General features: G+C 40.0%; 1 protein-coding gene across 2 annotated transcripts in view; it reads right to left on the bottom strand.

Moving 5' to 3' along the window:
• Nucleotides 1–16,755: 16,755 nt before the first annotated feature.
• KLHL24 (kelch like family member 24) overlaps nt 16,756–21,385 on the bottom strand; it is a 43,975-nt gene continuing 39,345 nt past the window's right edge. For both annotated transcript variants that reach the window (XM_012811591.2, XM_023519261.1), the window contains 2 exons: nt 20,543–20,731; nt 16,756–17,444 (listed from right to left, as the gene is read on the bottom strand). In XM_012811591.2, coding sequence (XP_012667045.1) covers nt 17,244–17,444; nt 20,543–20,731 — 390 coding nt within the window. In that variant the 3' untranslated portion in view covers nt 16,756–17,243. The remainder of the gene's footprint in view (nt 17,445–20,542; nt 20,732–21,385) is intronic.

The raw sequence follows: 21,385 nt of genomic DNA, 5'->3' as shown, positions 1-21,385 counted from the left end.
GGGGGGGGGGGGGGGGGGGGGCGCGGGGCGCTTGTCTAAAAAAAAAAAAAAAAAAAAGATTTTGGTCTTTAGGCTCAGTTCCTGTAGCTCAGTGGCTACTGTGCTGGCCACATACATTGGGGTTGGCGATTCAAACCCGTCCCAGGCCTGCCAAACAACAATGACAACTACAAGAAAAAAATAGCCAGGGCTTGGCACCTGTAGCTTAAGCAGCTAAGGCGCCAGCCACATACACCAGAGCTGGTGGGTTCGAACCCAGCCTGGGCCAGCTAAACACAATGACAACTGCATCAAAAAATAGCTGGGCATTGTGGCAGGCACCTGTAGTCCCAGCTACTTGGGAGGCTGAGGCAAGAGAATCCCTTAAGCCCAGGAGTTGGAGGTTGCTGTGAGCTGTGATGCCATGGCACTCTACCCAGGGTGAAAGCTTGAGGCTCTGTCTCAAAAACAACAACAACAAAACAGGCACTGTGGCAAGCGCCTGTAGTTCCAGCTACTTCAGAGCCTGAGGTAAGAGAATTGCTTAAGCCCAAGAGTTTTTGAGGTTGCTATGAGCTGCAATGCCACATCACTCTACCTAGGGCAACATAGTGAGACTCTGTCTCAAAAAAAAAAAAAGAGATTTTGTTCTTTACCATAAGAGCAACAGGAAGTCATCAAAGGGTTTTAAGCAGCTGGGTGATGTACAGTTTTCTATTTGCCCTTTAAAAAGATCACTTGCCCTAGCAAATGGGTGGGTGAAGAGTGGAGGAGTGTGTAAAGAAGCAGTGTGGCAGGTGGAAAGCAATCTGAGCTGTCCAGGTTAAAAATGAGGTGACTTACACTGGACAGAGAAGATGGAAGGAAGTAGATAGATACAAGATCTATGGAGAAGATACTAAAGACTTGATAATGAGCTGGAAGGGTACTGACCCCTGCTAAGTCAAACCACACTTAGAAAAAACTGCTTCTTCCTCCAAGCAGATCCCACTCTGCTCTGGGGGTTGGCAAGTTGCTAGAGGCTGATTTCAGGCCCCTCATGGGCCAGACCCCCTCAGGCAGCCCTGGCCTGCACACCACTGGGGGAAGGGGGGGGCTGGAGGAAGTTTAGGAGGTAGGAAGACTGGGGTGGCCCCCAGGTTTCTGGCATTGGCAAATGGTGGATGCTGGTGCCATTTACTAAGAGGAGGGAGACTGAAGGATGGATGGATTTTGTATATAGCGGTGAGGGAATCAAGAACTTCTCCTGGGACCTTTCAAGTTGGAGGCATCCACCTGAAGATCCTGAAGATACTGAATCTGTATATATGGTTCTGGGGCTCCAGGGAGACCTGAAGAGTGATGCTGTCAACACAATGTTGTCAGCCGGGTGTTGTGGCTCACGCCTGTGATCCTGGTGTTACTGGACGAAGAAGGTCTCTCAATATACAGAGACAGGGATAGGTGTACGAAACTTTGTCAGAAGGCCAGTGATTCTGGAGAACAGTGAGAGTAGCCTCTCCAAGACGGTTCTGTCCTTCCACTTCCAAAATCATAGTTTTATACATAAAAGTTCAAAACAAAGACCAAATTAACCCTTATTTCAAATAATAATCATCATAACCCAATCTCCTAAATCAATGCACCTAAACTACTCAAGATAGGCATCTTTAGGTTGGAAGCTAAATTTACAAAACAGTAAGAATGGTGGGCGGTGCCTGTGGCTCAAAGGAGTAGGGCACTGGCCCCATATGCCGGAGGTGGTGGGTTCAAACCCAGCCCTGGCCAAAAAAACAAAAATAAAACAAAAAAACAGTAAGAATGGGGGACAGAAGGTAAAGGTCACTTGGACCTAAACCAACCAGACCAGCTGTGTCATGTAGGCCCTAGCCTGACTGACTTCATCTTATTCTCCCTACAGGTGCTTTCTTTTTCTTTCTTTTTTGAGAGTCTCAAGCTATCCTCCTGGGTAGAGTGACCTGGCATCACAATTCACAGCAACCTTCAATTCGGGTTCAAGTGATCTTCTTGCCTCAGTTTTTCTTTTTCTTTTTTTTTTTGCAGTTTGTGGCCAGGGCTGTGTTTGAACCCGCCACCTCTGGTATATGGGGCCGGCGCCCTATTCCTTTGAGCCACAGGTCCTGCCCAAGTTTTTCTATTTTTGGTAGAGATAGGATCTCGCTTTTGCTCAGGCTGAAACTGCATGTACTTTCACTAGCATTCTGGGAGGCCAAGGCCAGTGGATTGCTTGAGCCCAGCAGATCAAGACCAGCCTGAGCAAGAGGGAGACCCCTGTCTCCACCAAAAAAAAAAAAAAGAAAGAAAGAAAAACTAGCCAAGCATTGTGGTAGGAGCCTGTAGTCCTGTAGTCCCAACTACTCAGGGACTCCTGCCTCTACTGAGGCAGGAGGATCCAATGCTAGAGCCCAGGAATTTGAGGTTGCTGTGAGCTTCAACACCGCAGCACTCTACCCAGTTTAACAGAGTGAGACTCTGTCTCAAAAACATAAGAAAACAAAAAAAGAAGAAAGAAAAGAAAAAAAGAAAAACATACTGTTGTCAGCAGGTGATTCGTGACAGCTGGTGAGGTTCCATAGAATAGGATGCAATGAGTAGAGGTGGCAGGGCCACAGCCTACAGATGTCAATGTTTTACTTTAAACAAGCCAACATTTCAAACATTAAGAAATTTCACATAATAACATGGATTTCTGCTCCTATGAAAAACCAGAAGCTGCGGTAACCTGGCCTCACATTGTTATCAGATATTAGCTAATGCTACATACCTGGCAGTGTTCCGAGGACTTCATAAATTTAATCCTCATGACAACTTTATTATTATTATTCATCCTCCTCTAAGTAAGGGAAAACTGAAGCATGAAAAGGTTGTGTAATTTAGCTGCTGTCAGACAGCTGAGAAAGGTGGAGCTGGGCTGTAGACCCAGGCAGTCTGGCCCCAGGGCCTGAGAGATTGGCTCACATCAGGGAAGCAGCTGGAAAGAAAGCTCCAGACCCATTTAGACAAGGTGAAAGATTTATACCATCTGAAGAGAACCCAGGATATTGCAAACCCACTTACTTAGAGAAGCTCTATTGCCCTCAGAGCCATGGTCCCATCGTACCCTAGTGTTTTCTTGATGCCCTTCTCCTAAGTCTGAGGAGGAGTTTCCATTTATTGTTTTACTTGCACTGCTGTTTTCTCAGAGTAGACAGTTAGTTCTCTGTATACATGCCTAGTAGAAAATTAAAAATATTCAGTGAAGGCTTGGCACCTGTAGCTCAGCAGCTACGGTGCCAGCCACATACACTGAAGCTGGCAGGTTCAAATCAGCCCAGGCCTACCAAACAACAATGACAACTAAAACAACAAAAACAAAATACCCGGGCTTTTTGGTGGGTGCCTGTAGTCCCAGCTTCTTGGGAGGCTGAAGCAAAAGAATCACTTAAGCCCAAGAGTTTGAGGTTACTGTGAGTTATGATGCCACAGTACTCTACCTAGGGAGACATAGTGAGACTCTGTCTCAAAAATAATAATATTAATATAAATAATAATATTATTATTATTATTCAGGGCAGCATCAGTGGCTCAGAGGGTAGGGCGCCAGCCCCACATACCGAGGGTGGTAGGTTCGAACCCGGCCCCGGCCAAACTGCACAACAACAACAAAAAAATAGCCAGGCATTGTGGTGGGCACCTATAGTCCCAGCTACTCAGAAGGCTGAGGCAAAAGAATTACTTAAGCCCAGGAGTTGGAGGTTGCTGTGAGCTGTGGGCTTAGGCAATCCTCTTGCCTCAACCTCCTGAGTAGCTGAGACTAGGTGCCAGCCACAATGCCCAGCTATTTTTTTTCCTTGTTGCTGCTTGGCGTGGGCCAGGTTCGAACCCACCACCATTGGTATATGGGACTGGCGCCCTACCCACTGAGCCACAGGCACAGCCCTGTGCCTGGTTTTTCTTACGGACTTTTCCTAAGCGGGAAAGCGTGGTTTAGATTGCTCATAGGTTGGTGTGTAAACATAGGGGTGGGAGTGGATGTTACATGTAAAATATTAATGAAATGAAAAGCAACTTTTTTTTTCTTTTTAGAGACAGAGTCTAACTTTGTCACCCCTGGTAGAGTGCCATGGCATCACACTCACAGCAACATCTAGCTCTTGGGCTTAGGCGATTCTCTTGCATCAGCCTCCCAAGTAGCTAGGACTACAGGCACCCACTACAATGCCCAGCTATTTTTTTGTTGCAATTTGGCCAGGGCCGAGTTTGAACCCCCACCCTTGGTATATGGGGCCATTGCCCTACTCACTGAGCCACAGGTGCCGCCTGAAAAGCAACTTTTATTAAAATTAGTCAAGAGCTGGGGGCGGTGGCTCATGCCTGTAATCCTAGCACTTGGGAGGCCAAGGCAGGTGGATTGCCTGAGCTCTCAGGTTGAAGACCAGCCTGAGCCAGTGAGACCTTGTCTTTAAAAATAGCGGGGCGCCTGTAGTCCCAGTGGCTTGGGATGCTGAGGCAGAAGAATCGTTTGAGCCCAAGAGTTTGAGGTTGCTGTGAGCTAGGACACTACAGCACTCTACTGAAGGCAACAAAGTGAGACTCTGTCTCATAAAAAAGAAAGAAAGAAAAAAATGAGGAATTCATTTTGTATTTATTTGTGCTAAGACCACACCTCCCACTGGCTGTTCCTGGTGTGCAGGAATACTAAGCACACCTGTTTCTGTGAGACACAGGCTCCTTCTGATGGTGGATTTTGGCTCCAGGACTCCGCGTCTACTTTGTCCAACCTTCATTAGACCACCTGGCAACGTAGGACGCTTCTACCTAACTTTCTCCTTCTTCACTTGTTTTTGGAATCTAATGGCGCTCTTAGCCTTTCTGTCTCTCTTCCTCCATGTTTTCCATCATAGGGCATTTCCTTACATGTTTTTACTAAAATCCTTGCATGTTTCATTCCATCTTGACATCTGCTTCTCACACTGGACTAGCACATGTGGCAACCCCTCCTCCCACCAAGAAAGGTCTCTTGGGAACTATTACCCTATCCCTAATCATAAAGTTAGGATTGAACTAAACCTGGTTTTCTGAAAGTCCTAGTTGCTACATTTAGACTAGGGTTGATAGCAACATAACGTGAAAATATGGTTTTCAAGTCAGAACTGTGTTCCAATGCTAGCTTTAAAACATCCTACCAGGCCAGGCGCTGTGGCTCATGCCTGTAATCCTAGCACCCTGGGAGGCTGAGGGTGAGTGGATTGCTTGAGCTCAGGAGTTCTGAGACCAGCCTGAGCAAGAGAGAGAGCCTGTCTCTACTAAAAGTAGAAATATTAGCTGGATCTTGTGCTGCTGGTCTACAGTAGTCCCAGCTACTTGGGAGGCTGAGGCAAGAGAATTAAAAACTTACTACCTGTGTGTCTTAGGGCCAAATATTTAACCTTTCTGTGCCTAAGTATCATCTCTCCCTATATAAGTTTGCGATGAGGATTAAGTTAGAATGTAAAAGCACTTAGCACAGTGCTTGACAATGGTGCTTAGTCAGCAATGGTAGTTAATAATAGCTTGAAGAAATTTTATTCATTTATTTACTTGACCAACTTGGAGCTCTTAATACTAATCAGGCAAAATATTTTCTTCTAGGGTTGCAAAAATGAATATGGCATTCCTTGTCCTCAAGGAGGACAAAAGTCTGGAGTCTGGCTTATATACTCAAACAACCCACCTGAAACTGCACTTGCCAGTTCAACAATTACATCTTGGCTGAGAAATCTGAAGTCCTTATCTTATTTAACTTCCTTTAACTTTGATGCTGTTGATTACATTTTTTCAATCTTGGCTATAGTTACAGAACTCTGTACTACTTTTCCTTCTCTCGAGCCCCTCAAGCTGTTAGTGTTGGACACCAAGTTCTAGCATAAGCAACTCCCCTACTTCCAACCACTGAGCTCCCTTTCTTGGGTCAGTGTCAGCATTCCTGAAACTTTCTTGACTAACTTTATTTATTTAAAAAAAATTTTTTTTTTGGAGACAGAGTCTCACTTTGTCGCCCCCGGTAGGTAGGCAAATTTCTTTTTTTTTTTTTTAGACAGAGCCTCAAGCTACCCCCCTGGGTAGAGTGCCATGGCATCACAGCTCACAGCAACCTCCAACTCCTGGGCTCAAGCAAGTCTCCTGCCTCAGCCTCCCAGGTAGCTGGGACTATAGGCGCCCGCCACAATGCCCGGCCGTTTTTTGGTTGCAGCCATCATTGTTGTTTGGCGGGCCCGGGCTGGGGATTCAAACCTGCCACCTTAGGTGTATGTGGCTGGCGCCTTAGCTGCTTGAGCCACAGGCGCCAAGCCGGCAGATTTCTTGAGCTCAGGATCCTGAGTAAGAGGGAGACCGTGTCTCTGCTAAAAATAGAAAAACTAGCCGGGCACTGTGGCATGCGCCTGTAGTCCCAGCTACTTGGGAGGATGAGACAAGAGGTTGCTGTGAGCTATGACAGCATGGTACTCCACCCAGGGTATCAGAGTGAGACTGTTTCAAAAAAAAAAAAAAAGTCCTCTGTTCTTCCATTGGGAGATTTATCACATTTTATCAAAATAAAAATATATGAATACTCAACCCCCTGTTTCTTTAGTACAAATTCTTCTTTAGGACTTCAGCTAGTATGCAAATATGGAATACTATGTTTATCAAAGTATGACTCAAAAGTCCTGGGGGTTTTTTTTGCAGTTTTTGGCCAAGGCCAGGTTTGAACTCACCACCTCTAGTATATGGGGCTGGCACCCTACTCCTTGAGCCATAGGCACCACTCCTCAAAAGTCCTGTTTTAAGGTCTATTTTTAAGAGACTTTGGCATAGCCATAAAAACCAGTATTAGCACTTAGAACATTAAGTATCTCTGTGGTATTAGAATACAAAATGAACAAGTAATTTGTGCCTGAATGTCAATTTACAGAGAGGTTGTGGGGTGACATGGAGAGGTCCATACCATTGAAAGAAAAGGTTAATATTTTTCAAAAATTGCCTGCAAAGGACAGGCATGATCACAGGAGAATCACTGTTGGACAGGAAGCAGAAAGGCGTGAGGGGAAAGCACAGTCACAGCTTTTACGGGGGTTTCCTCAGGAAAGGCAGGGCAAGGTGAACAGTCCAGGATTGGCTAAGTTGAATAATTCTCACAGACATTGGGGCATGGGGGCTGTCTCTAGTTGGCCCTGAGTTGAATTTGGGCAGGGAAAATCATGATTTGGTCGGTCTGTGAAGAGTTAGATAAAGGAGGTGGTCGAAGATTCAGACTTGGATTTGTCAGTTCATATGTGAAAGGCAAGCTCACTGACAAGTGGTCTACCGGTATCTCTGGGAATTAGCTAGCCCTGGGAGGGGCAGTCTCTCTCCGGTCGGCAAGGCCTCTAATGGGTGTCAAAACATAAAATATGGAAAATAAAAAATATGAAAAATGCAGTAAGATTTATTTATTTATTTTTACTTTTTTTTTTGAGCCAGAGCCTCAAGCTGTCGCCCTGGGTAGAGTGCTACGGCATCACAGCTCACAGCAACCTCCAATTCCTGGGCTCAAGCGATTTTCTTGCCTCTGTCTCCCAACTAGCTGCAACTACAGGCACCCACCACAATGCCTGGCCATTTTTTTAGTTGCAGCTGTCGTTGTTTGACGGGCCTGGGCTGGATTCAAACATGCCAGCTCAAGTGCATGTGCCTGGCGCCTTAGCCGCTTGAGCCACAGGTGCCAAGCTGTATGCCACAATTAGTTAATTCAGTCATGGGTTGATGGGCATTTGGGCTGCTTTCATGACTTGGCAATTATGAATTGGGCTGCAGTAAATATTCTGGTGCAGATGTCTTTGTTGTAAAATGATTTTTGTTCATCTCGGTAGATACCTAGTAATGGAATTGCAAGATCAAATGGTAGGTCAACTTTTAGTTCTTTGAGAGTTCTCCAAACTTCTCTCCAAAAAAGTTGTATTAGTTTACAATTCCACCAACAGTGTAGAAGTGTTCCCTTCTTTCCGCATTCATGCCAACATCTACAGTTGGAGATTTTGTGATGTGGGCTAATCTTACTAGAGTTATGGTGCTGGGTGAACTGGCTGGCAACCCATAGAAGACCAACTGGACCCTCACCTTTCACCACTAACAAAAATTGATTCTCTTTTTTTTCTTTTTTTTTCAGACAGAGCCTCAAGCTGTCCCCCTGGGTAGAGTGCTGTGGCAACACAGCTCACAGCAACCTCCAACTCCTGGGCTCAAGCGAGTCTCCTGCCTCAGCCTCCCAAGTAGCTGGGACCACAGGCACCCACCACAATGCCCGGCTATTTTTTGGTTGCAGCTGTCATTGTTGTTTTTGGCAGGCCCAGGCTGGATTTGAACCTGCCTTAGGCGTATGTGGCTGGTGCCTTAGCCACTTGAGCCATAGGTGCCAAGCCAAAAATTGATTCTCACTGGATAAAAGATTTAAACTTAAGACATGAAACCATAAAAATACTAGAAGAGAGTGCAAGGAAAATGCTTGAAGATATTGGCCTGGGAAAATATTTTATGATGAGGATCCCCACCCCCCACAATTGAAGCAACACCAAAAATATTACTACTGGGATCTGATCAAGCTAAAAAGCTTCTGCACAGCTAAGGGCACTGCAAGTAAAGCAGGCAGACAGCCTTCAGAATGAGAGAAGATTTTTGCAGGTTATGATTCTGAGAAGGGCCTGATAACTAGAATCTACAGAGAACACAAATTCATCAATAAGAACAAACCCCATTTCTTTGTGGGCAAGAGACTTGAACAGAAGCTGCTCTGAAGATGACAGGTGAATGGCCAATAAACACATGAAAAATGCTCATTATCTTTAATCATCAGAAAAATGCAAATGGAAACCACTTTGAGATATCCTCTAACTCTAATGAGATTAGCCCACATTGCATTTTTGTCAGCTGCTCAGATCAATGCATAGAGAAGGAAGCAACAGTGTGAGATAGATGTTCATCTGATTATCTTTAACATTTATGGGCTTAGCACTCAGCTCAGTGATTAGGGTGTCGGCCACATATACCAGGGTGGCGGGTTCAAACCCGACTGGGGCCTGCTAAACAATGACAACTGCAACAAAAAAATAGCCGGTGTTGTGGCAGGCACCTGTAGTCCCAGCTACTTGGGAGGCTGAGGCAAGATAATCACTTGAGCCCAGGAGTTTGGGATTGCTGTGAGCTGTGATGCCACAGCATTTCACCAAGGGCGACAAAATGAGACTGTTTCAAAAACACCCTAACATTTATGGGCTGCTTTTCTGCGACAGGACTGTGTTCACCCTTCAGTATACATTGCATAATCTCACCTTCTTACAAGAAGCTTCTAAGGTGAGTATTAACATATAGCTGCATTTCCCTAAGCAGGAACGGTAAGACTGAGACATAAAAGGCTCCCTGGCAGCACACTAGTTGGAATCAGGTATGATGAAGCCCATGCACTTAAGATGCAGCTACAGCTGAATTCAGTCAAATGAAAACATTCTAACATTTATTATTTAAAAAGCGCTCAGCACCTGTGGCTCAAGTGGCTAAGGCACCAGCCACATTCACCAGCCTGGGCTCTGCCAAACAATGATGGCTGCAACCAAAAAATAGCCAGGCGTTGTGGCAGGCGCCTGTAATCCCAGCTACTTGGTGGGCGGAGGCAGGAGAATGGCTTAAGCCCAGGACTTGGAGGTTGCTGTGAGTTGTGATGCCACGGCACTCTACCCGGAGTGACAGCTTGAGGCTCTGTCTCAAATAAATAAATAAATAAAAAGCACTCTAACTTGCCACTTCATTTTGATGGCACCAACATTTTATAACCATTGAAGCCAGTGGTTCTAAACCTTCCTAATGCTGCAATCCTTTAATACAGGTTGCGACCCACAGGTTGAGAACCACTGATCTAAGCATTGTATGGGCTTCTGTGACATATTTTTGTCTCTTCACAAATTTATTTTTGTCATCCTCTGTTACAACAGTAAGGATGGATCTGGGAGTGATGGGACAAAAAGTTGCACTCTCTCCTGTATCCCAAAGCCTCAGCACCTAGCAGGGAACCAATAGGGAATGAACCAGACAGAAAAGTGTTTTAGGCATCGCCAAGGAAGACACAGAAGCTGTTGAAGATTGACAGTTCCTGGAGGATCAGAGCACTCCCTGGATAATTACACCTCAGAACTCCTGGCAGTTTTTCTAGTGGAAGTACCCCACGGCTGTTCACCTTGTGGAACCCCCAGTTTGGATTCACCAATCCCAAGTAAACCTGTTTCCTACAGACAAACTTTCAATGCTGAAGAACTCTCACTGCAAGTTCCAAGTATTGTCCCCCACTACCTCAAAACTCACCAGGATCCCTGAAGAATCCACTTTCTAATAAAATGTTTAACATTCCTCCCTAATTTTTTCCTTTTCTCCACAACTCTTCTCAGGATGCCTGGCTACTCTCATGTATTCAAATTTGGGATGACCTTGTTGAGGCCTATAAAGATGTGTGGCTACAGGGCACCTTCCAAGACTTTCTCCCTGAAGAAACCCAATTTTTCTTCTTCCTTCTTTTCTTCCTTTTGGCTGCCCGTCCTGTCGATTCTGGCCTTTCTCCCCTATCCATAGACCTCAACTGATGATAAAGTCACTAATTATAATCCTTTTCATTCTCAGTTACAGATCAGCAATTATCTGCCTCACCTCTCAATTTATTCACCAGTCACCTGAAAACTGCTCATATCTTCACCTTACTGAATCAACCAGCTCAGACTGGAAATCCAGTATTCCTGTAAACGTTATTTCCCTTACCCTTCCCATTCTCTTTTTACAGGCAGTCCACTCAGCCTCTTCCTCCTGCAGGAAGCAGTCTAAGAGACACAACGCCCATCACCCCACCTCCTTGTAATAGATTAGGGAGACAGGAATGATAGAATCAGGTTACTGACCCACCCAGGAAGGAAGGATCCCTTTCCTGGGAAGCATGTGCCTCCCAGGAAATAGTGAATAGACCAATCCAGGTCTCCCTAACCTTTTCCCACCTATCTGCCCAGGTAAAGCTATGGACGGACGAATCCTGGCTACTCTAACCCTTTATTTATTTTGAGACAGAGCCTCAAGCTATCCCCCTGGGTAGAGCGCTGTGGCTTCACAGCTCACAGCAACCTCCAACTCCTGGGCTCAAGCGAGTCTCTTGCCTTAGCCTCCCAAGTAGCTGGGACCAGGCACCTGCTACAATGCCTGGCTACTTTTTTTGGTTGCAGCCATCATTGTTGTTTGGGCGGGCCGGGCTGGACTCAAACCCACCACCTTAGATGTATGTGGCTGGCGCCTTAGCCACTTGAGCCACAGGCACTGAGCCTACCCTAACCCTTTATTTTTTATTTATTTATTTATTTTTGAGACAGAGCCTCAAGTTTTCCCCCTGGGTAGAGTGCTGTGGTTATCACAGCTCACAACAACCTCCACTCCTGGGCTCAAGCGAGTTTTCTGCCTCAGCCTCCCAAGCAGCTGGGACCACAGGTGCCTGCCACAACACTCGGCTATTTTTTTGGTTGCAGCCATCATTGTTGTTTGGTGGGCCCTGGCTGGATTCGAACCCGTCAGCTCAGGTGTACGTGGCTAGTGCCTTAGCCACTTGAGCCACAGGCACCGAGCCCCCTAACCCTTTAAATCCCCATCTGCCATACCCCACATATGTCACCCTACCTGCACCCCAGGTAGAATAAAAGCTACTTTGATTGAAAAAAAATTATTTTGTCAATGCATACTCAGACATTGCCTCTCCAGTAAATAGCCCATGCCTTCTCATCTTTCAAATTTATTTGAAATAAATTTTTTTAAGTTCTTTACCTTCAACATTGCTATAGGGATACTTTCAAGAATCAAATCAAAAGAACACCAGAGTGCAAATGTAATTAAAATTGTTTTTGAATAATTCTTTAATGTGGTTCAAACTTAAAAATGTATTTATATATTACATGTAATTATATATATAAAAGTAAAGTTTCCTTTTTACCTGTCCTTCTCCCACCATTTTTGTGTGTGTGTGTGTGTGTGTGTGTCTATCTATCTATAGTATTTTCCCATTTCTTTTTGGCACAGCTATTTGGATATATTTAAAATAAAAACAGAACAACAAATTTTTGGTAAACAAAATTTAATACAACCGTATAGTCAAGTAATAATGTTAAAAGACATTTTATTAGATATAACAACTTAAAAAATTAAACTATGCAAGAATTATATTTAAACAAAATATACTACATGTGCTACAACTGAATCTAGAACAATGAAATACAAAGCTTTTCTTTCACTATGAAGATTCTGTATCTTCTAATTGAAAGCAAATGACTTTTGGCTGCCACAGGTCTGTACTAGTTGTAAAGCATATTACTACTTTTGTTCAACTTTAAAATTGTGTTGTCTTAGATCAATGGTTCTCAACCTGTGGGTCACGACCCACAGGAACTGTATTAAAGGGTTGTGGCATTAGGGAGGTTGAGAACCACTGTCTTAGATAGATCTGGAAATTTTCAACAAAATTTTAAATAAAGAAATTATGGGGTGGGGTGATGGGGACAAGAAGAGTAAGTGCTTTTTCAAGAAGAGTCTAATGAAAAAGCCTGCAGAGGAAAAAAAATAGTACATAAGAAGGGAACAAAAATAAGCAGATACACTTTTGTTACATCAGATGTAGATATTGCAAATGACATTTTACAAGAGTTTAATCAGTGTAAGATAAATGTTTGTCTGAGTATCTTAAACAGCACCTAGGTATCAAAAAATAAAAACAAAAAATATAATAAAACTCCAAACACTCAACAACCTCCCTTAACATTTTCATTCTGCCAAGCAACCATGTGTTTGATGTTCATTAAAAAATTTAAGAAGGGTAAGTTTACTCTGTAGGAAACAAATATGAACCTTATCTAAGGTAAGCTTTATTTAGATTGGAGAAGAGTTGAAATAGTACTAGAGAACTTAAGGCACATAAACAATTCAGGTGCAGTTTTTTAAGAACATTAAAACAAACTCTTTGGAACAGTATATAAAATAAGTTATGACTGCTGTTGTTCTGAAAAATTATGATCATCTTTTAGCACTAGGTAAATTTAGTATCTAAGGCCATCACACAAATGTAAAAACATTCATATAAAACATTTAACAATGTCAAAAGTATGTTGCAAACATCTCTGGAATTATCAAATCACACTCTTGGCTCAAATGGTTTCTGGTGCCTAGCATCAGATGTGACAGTCAGTACAGCAGGCTAATCAAACCTACTGCCTTAAAGGTCAACCAAATTGCCCCTTTCTGGTTACTTGGTATGGTAAATTTATTTATTCAACTAAAAAAGAATAAGGAGGTGAGGTGGCTTTCAATATGATGCACAAAAACTTCTACTAAGGCCAAAACTATGTTGAGGTTCACTGGTGTCTTGAGTTTACTAAAACAAAGGCAGTCCACAGGAAGCCTTTAAGAGACATTATCTTGTCCTTCTGCACCACATCAATAGTTCTCCCTCTTTGAAAACAGTTTGAAGTAGATGTTGTCTTTTCCGTGTATAAATCTCAAGACAAAAGGCACACACAAATAATTCAACCCCTCTCTTTTCATATATGGGTTCTCACAGCAATTAAAAAAAAATCTATTGTCATATCCAGACAACAGGGAAAGAAAAAAACCCAAAACACATATACCTGGTTTGCATATTGACAAAAGTGGTGTAATTGAACCTTTGTCTTTCCTGAGTTTCAAAAAGGGTATTTGATAGTAAAGATACATAAATAATTTGTATTCATAAAAGAAAATGTATCAGTCCACAAAACATTTTCATCTTTCTAATATAAAAGAATGAATGTTTAACCACTGCCATGTGTGAAGCCCCTTTATACCAAATTAAATTTACTGTAGAATCATAAATTGAAGGTTATTTAGTTATAGCACTTTTAATACCCCAAACAGGCAAAAGTGACAAGTTAATACCCTCCCTGAGTATTTACATCGTCTTTTCTTAACACCTGGCTTAAATGGAGTAAATACCTTTATTTCAGTCATCTAGGTAAAAAAGTTACTATCATTTCATACCTGTGCAGTAAAGTCAGTAGTAAGATGAGAAAAGGAAAGTTGTTCTGCTATAAAAATTAGATCACTCTGTAGCTCACTCACATAGAGAAAAACATGGAAAATAGTTAATGTTTATTAAAAAAAAAAAACCCACAAAAAAACCCAACAGTACTATTTTGTTGTTCCATAAAGTATACCTTTGAATGCCATTTCCAACTGAGGTATCACAGCTAGGTTTAGCTAACTCTTCTCTTCTGATCTTTTTTTGGGGATAGTCTTATTATGTTGCCCTCAGTAGAGTGCCTTGGCATCACAGCTCACAGCAACCTCAAGCTCTTAGGCTTAAGTGATTCTCTTGCCTCAGCCTCCCAAGTAGCTGGGACTATAAGCGCTGGCCACAACGCCCAGCTATTTTTGTTGTTGTTGTCGTTGCCATTGTTGTTTGGCAGGCCCAGGCTGGGTTCGAACATGCCAGCTCTGGTGTATGTGGCTGGCGCCCTAGCTGCTGAGCTATAGGTGCCAAGCCTCTTCTGACCTTCGAAACCAAATGTATTATATAAATTCTGACTGTATTTAAGTCATTATTACTAATACTCATCATGCACTTTCAAATATAAAAAAAGCTCTCAAAATGCCCAAATAAAAGTCTTCTGAAATTGAATTTAAAATTGTTAACTAATTTTTACTTTATGTGGTTTTTAAATGATCATCACAGACTGCCAAAATCCTTGGTGTATGTAAATATGTGTGCATACTATCTACCTATAATATATACACTTGTGCATATATACATACAAAAAGGCTCATACGAAGATAACCTATCAAAATAAAAATGTCAATTATGTGATGACTGACTAAATATAATCTAACACCAATTTGGTTGATATAGCCCTTTTGATATGGTAATTATACTCAAATTCTTTTTTATTTTATCAAAGCAAACACCATTATTTATCAAGAATTAGTACAGGAAAATAATTTTGAAAAATGATGCCACTGCACTCTAGTCTGGGTAACAGAGTGAGACTCTGTCAAGAAAAAAATCAGTTGGGTAACTTTAAACATAGTTACTGAATTTTCTAGAATTCAAGCTAAGTTCTTGGTGGCCTTCAACATAAATGACAACTGCTGAATTTATTTAGTTTTAAATTATGTAGAGAAAAAAATAATAATGGTATGGGGTCTGTATTTAAGCCAATTTTTTAGGATATCATTTCAAATTTACTATAATAAACACATAGATATTAAAATAAATGTATAACAAAATAAAAGTAAATAGTTAATACTTTTATGATTGACAAAAATACTAGAATACAAAGTTACTTTGAGAAAGTCTTTTTTATGTGAAATCTCTGTATTTATGTATGGGCAAGATCTTACAAAAAAACATGAAACATAACTATCATACATACAATCTTCAGCATTTACAAAACACTTTTTCATACATTATCTCATTTACTCTAAAGAACTTCTGACCTAAATAGGTTTTATTATCTATAAAAGTGTAACGCAGTAGATATTTACTCTAAAATTAAAGTATCCCAATTATACCTATAATTATCTTTCAACTGAAATGATAGAAAATTTGTTTTCTGATTTTCTCTGATAGTTATTACAAAAAGGTATTTGTCATTTTAAAATAATTTAAAACTAAAAATTCCCTAAAAATTTGTAAGTTTTTTTAGAGTTTTCCTGAGAATTTTTATTCTAGCTAACCATTAAAGCATTAAAGTTTGCAATGCCTATGTGAAATCTCTGTATCGTTCTAAGGTAAGAAAAAGAAATGTTTACCAATGTTAGGTTTTTGATTACAACCTTTGTTTTAACAGAAACCTGGTGACACTATAGTCACGTATTTTCATCATTGCTCCTATGACAAAGAATATACAATTAAAATATGAGTGACAACAGTGACTGGGAATTCAGAATAGAGCAGGCTAACTAGAACATCCCTAAAATGTACATTATACCACTCAGAATTATGATAATCATGATAGCATATTCCTGTCAAATGTATCTAGTTACCTTAGAAAAAAAAATGTACTGTCTCTGAGAACTGCTAAGTTTTATGAACTGGAGTTGAGATATTTAGACATAAGCAGTTTGTTGTTTAGAAGCTTGAAATGTTGGTCAATATTAAAATATTGGGTACTCAATGGATGACTTATTTTGGAAGATGGGAACTACTACTAAATTTTGGGGGTTGCAGCTAATTTTAAAAGAAAAATGGACCCACTGAGATAGGTGGTCCCTGCTTAATCCTATTAAAGATTCCTTAGTTGTAGAGACTGTCAGGATTTCTGGCTGTCTGTAAGAAAGTAGGATAACCTAAGGAAGAGGTCTTCACATAAAGCGCCACACTAATGAGGCCAAACCCTGCTGGGCTGGGGAGAAAGCCTGTCTTAGTTTCTCAGAAGACAATATTGCAAAATGGATTTTAACTCATTTGTTAGGTTCAAGAAAAGGAGGTTCTTAGAAGACTTAGAGATGATGTATAAATACTTTGAGAGCCATGGTGGGACGTCTTCCTTCAATGGTTACTTAATTTTGAGAAATTAACCTGCAATTGAAATTCCCCTGGAGATATACATTTTTCCCTCTTCTACCTAACCCTCCCACCCCATTAAATGTCATGTTTAATATAAGTCAGCAATTCTAAGAATAAAGTCATAGTAATTAGTATTTTATGATATGTGAATTGTTTTCATTGTATTTTCATCAATGACAGAAATAAAACCTTCAATAAAAAAAACCTATGACAAAGATTTTTAAAACTTATTTTTTCCCCTTAGAATGCATTCTAAGCATTAGGTGATTCAACCTAAATGTAGCCTCAAGTCACAATTTTCTCTGCATATATGACATAATAACAAATATACAGTCTTACACATAAGCATCAGTAAATGAAGAGACTATTCACAAGTTCCTAAATGGTATACAGACACATTATTTTCTACTCCACATAGCCCTTTTACAAATTCTTAAAAAGGAACACTTTCAAAGGCCAAACAACCACCACCATTACCTTTAACAAAAAAAATTTTTTTAATTACAGGGAAGGCTTTATTTCAGTTTGAAAGACTGCTTATTTGGGGGAGAAAGGTGCCAAATTATTATTTTTACTATTTTTTGTATATTGTACAAAGGAGGTGAAGTCAAGTTCGCACTCTGGAGTTGTAACAACATCTCATCTTGGATTGGTGTGGTTTCTTGGGTGAGGTATCCGGGCTTTACAGTTTAAAGCATTTCTCATTGTATCTATGAATAGTCACACAGCCATGATAGGACACTGGCCTGGGCATTGCAGCTACCCCTGTGATGATACTTGTTGCAGGATCATAACAGAGAATAGTGTCTGTGGCTTCTCCATTTTCCCGTCTTCCACCCAGGATATATATTTTACCATTACACACAGACATGCCACAGTTTTCCTGTTTAACCAAATACATAAAAAAAAATAATAATAACCATTTAAGATAATGGATTTGATAACAAACTGAAAAGTAAATAATGCTTTAATACAGTCAAAAAATAAGGAGACAAGAGCTACACTCCCTTATCCTGTCCTGGATAATTTTACATGGACAGAGTGAGTGTTAAAACAGATTAAATGTTAGTAACTGGGGCCAAGATGTAGAAAGTAGGGTAGGCATGGTGGATTGGTAGAAAGGTTTTAACTTAATGGAAATTAAACAAGAAATATTTTTGAAGAGCTTGGCTTGCTTCTCCATTGCAGGAAGTTCATTGTACAAATATAAAGTCACTATTCTATGACCAAGGAGTAGGAACATTATTCATTACATGGACTCACCCACAAGTTGAATGAATGAATGAAAAATTTATAACCAAATTAACAAACAGCATTATTAGGGGCTCTGGCTGGGAAATAGAAATGAAGCAAAAAATATTTTACAGTTCACTTCCCTTTCAATGGGCTTTCTGGCTAAATTTTACTCTTCTCTGTAAATAATATAATTACTGTATAAAACAAATATATATATATATATATATTTTTTTTTTTTTTTGTAGAGACAGAATCTCACTTTATCACCCTTGGTAGAGTGCTGTAGTGTCACACAGCTCACAGCTACCTCCAAGTCCTGGGCTATTCTCTTGCCTTAGCCTCCCCAATAGCTGAGACTACAGGTGCTTGCCACAACGCCTGGCTATTTTTTTGTTGCAGTTTGGCTGGGGCCGGGTTTGAACCCACCACCCTTGGTATATGGGGCTGGCGCCCTACCCACTGAGCCACAGGTACTGCCCTCAATAAGCATTTTTACTTGACCAGATTTGTTGTATATAAATTTTGCTCTTGTAGAAAAAAATCAAATCTTGGTGGACTTATGTAATAAAAGCCTACTATGTTCAGGCCTGAAAGAATTATTGAGTACTTAAAAATGCCTATAGCAGAGATTACTATATCCAGAACGACCTGGCCCAGTATCATTAATGAATGACACTTTATCCAAAATGCCACATGACCATGAATTGACCCAATAAGGGCCAAACTATACAATATTTTTAATTTAAAGTACAATGAGCTCTTTCCATGAATTCTAAAAGTTATGAATATAATGAAAACAAAATATCCTTAATTAAAAAACAATCCTTAATTTTCAGATATACGCTAGTTCCTACTAGTGAACCTTATAGTTGCTGTGGTGATGATGATACTACAACAATATATAATCACATGATCTGGATATTAACATAATTTCAGATAATAATAATCAGAATTAAATGAAGCAAGCAATCTTGAAAATAATTATTTGTGTTAGGAAACTATTTCTATCAGATACGGATGTAAGAATTCATTTCACGTTATGTAAAATACTTACTGTTTGTTCACACTATGTGTTTATTTATACTATGTGAAAAACTTACTCTTCACTCAGGAGTAAGGACAACTAGTGAGAAAACTTCATATACCAATATATGAAGTCTTAATGTTATTTTAAAAAACTGAAATGAAACATAATCCTAATTTCATAAAAAAAAGAAAACCTCTCTATTATTTTGGATGCTTAAATGTTAAAATACCAACAATACCCCCCAAAATCAGATTTCTTTTTCATTTAATTATTCTAATCTTTTTTTTTTTGGTTTGGGCCGGGTTTGAACCCACCACCTCCGGTGTATGGGAACAGTGCCCTACTCCTTGAGCCACAGGCACCACCCAAATTATTCTTATCTTTAATGACATTTTAAAACCTGGTCTACTGAAAAAAAAAAAACAAAAAAAAACTTCATCATTGTCTTAAAAAATTACTCCCTCCCTCATTTTTAAAAACGATGTTCCTGACAGAAGTTAAAAAGCAAAATATGTTTGAAAAGAAGTGTGTGCGCGAGAGATAGGAGGATCATTGCCTGCATCCTCCAAAAAAAAGAATGAAATGTGTGGCTTTTAGGAATTATGCAAAGTCAACAGGCATGGAAATAGAGAAAGACAGTCAGAGAACTAGGCTGGGTCCATTAGGACTGTAAAAAGAGAGCTCATTTTTTTCACCTGTTTTTCATCAGCTGTTTAGGTAAGAACAATATGAATGGGAAAAATGAGAGAAATTCTGAGGACGTCAAGCTGATATGCTGGATTGATTTAATTTAAGAAAAAATGAGGAATATCTAATAAATTAAGTGTCTAGGTTGTTTGGAAATACAGAAAAAGTAGGGTTGGGCATGAAGATGAGTTCTATTTTAAGTTTAAAGTCTTGTAACATCCATGAGAAATACCAAATAGGATGTTGGAAATTTGAGTTTAGCCTACAGGAGAGAGGCTTTGACGGAGATAAAGATGTGGAAGTGATCAGTACTGAGCAGATGAGATAATTCAAGAATTGTGTATTAACTGGGAAGGCGGCAGAGAAAAGAGGCTCAAAGATCACCCATATTTGGGTAATGACTGGAAAAAGCAGAGAATATGAATGAGGGCAAGGAGATTATTAGTCGATCTTAGCACAAAATTTCTAGAGTGGTGTGAGTAGAACTAGACTTCCAGCAGCGGAAGCATCAAGCATTTTGGTGGCGGAAGGAAAGAGAGTAGGTTGAGGGAAGGCCTTTTTAGGGTGGCAGTGGAGGCAGGGGGTAGGACTCCAGGTGGAGTGTGTGGATGAAAGAAACCTCAGCACCACCATTTCCTTTATAACAAAACAAATTACCTAGCTGCTAACCAAAGATGTAACCAGTTTGGGAACATTTCCTTCCCTTTGAAATATGAGACAGAGAAGAGATAAGGGCTGAGCAGGATTCTGAAAAAGGTCAAGGGAAAAAAACTATCAATAGCCTAAGTGCAACATCCCATGGTGACCATGGGATGAGAAAAAGGAAGTTATTGCCATAAAACAAGTCACTGGTGTGAGTTCAAAACAGGCATATCGTAATGCTTTATGTGGTGTTTTTTTTAATTATAAAATAATTTATGTGTACATGAAATATTTTAAATGTAAAATTCCAGTGTTGTAATAATGATCATGTACTTGGTCCCTCTTAAGACTTAGATTTATTTTTTTTTTGGACTGTTTTATGTTGTTACCTGTCGGCTGAATGTATTCTGCACGTGCATCCAGTAATCTTCAACTGGATCATAACAGTATATTGCCTTGGTCAGTCCACCAGCAACATATATCAGGTTGTTTAGGGATACAGCTGTTATACACCTCTTGGCAATTGGGATAGCTGCACGAAGTAGCCAAGAATTGGTTTCTGGATCATAAGATTGAACCTAATAATAAATACAAATATTTAATTATAATTTATAAATAAGAATATAAATTTATTTAAAAGTCTACCACTGCATAGAAACATGATTAAAAATAAAATCCCATTAATTTAGAGAATTAAGGGTTAGCCTGATAGTAGAATTTCTGAATTATGAAAATTCTCAAAAGAAATACAAATTTATTACTGTCAAGCAGAATAGAATAACAGATTGTTTCTAAAATGAATGGTTACTAGGCTTGCTTACTTATTTCCACCAGAATAAAAAATCTAAAAATTATGTTATATGGGATAACTATACCTCAGTCTGAATATAATTTCCTTATACTTTTAGGGAGTCCTTTCTTCAAAAGAACACAAGTAAGCCTTAAATTCAGTATACTTCACATTATCACAAAATCTGAATTAAAGAATTCTAAGTAAATAACATGTAACCACATTAAATTTAATTTAGAAAAAAACTGAGTGATGAAATTCAGTTAGCATCCCTAAGCCAATTAGGCATTAGACACTTTTTTCCAGAATAAACATGGTATTCTTCCTGAGATGTCAGGACGGCATATGTTCTTTTCTCTTAGGGGTTCAATGAATTGCAGCAACTTTGAGTCAGGTTTCCTTTCCTATTCTCTGTCCTAAAGAGTACTATGCAATTTTGCAG

Source organism: Otolemur garnettii, unplaced genomic scaffold (assembly GCF_000181295.1).
Source record: "Otolemur garnettii isolate 467f Iridium unplaced genomic scaffold, OtoGar3 scaffold00166, whole genome shotgun sequence".
Lineage (NCBI taxonomy): Eukaryota > Metazoa > Chordata > Mammalia > Primates > Galagidae > Otolemur > Otolemur garnettii.
This window is presented reverse-complemented; position numbering and strand designations above follow the sequence as displayed.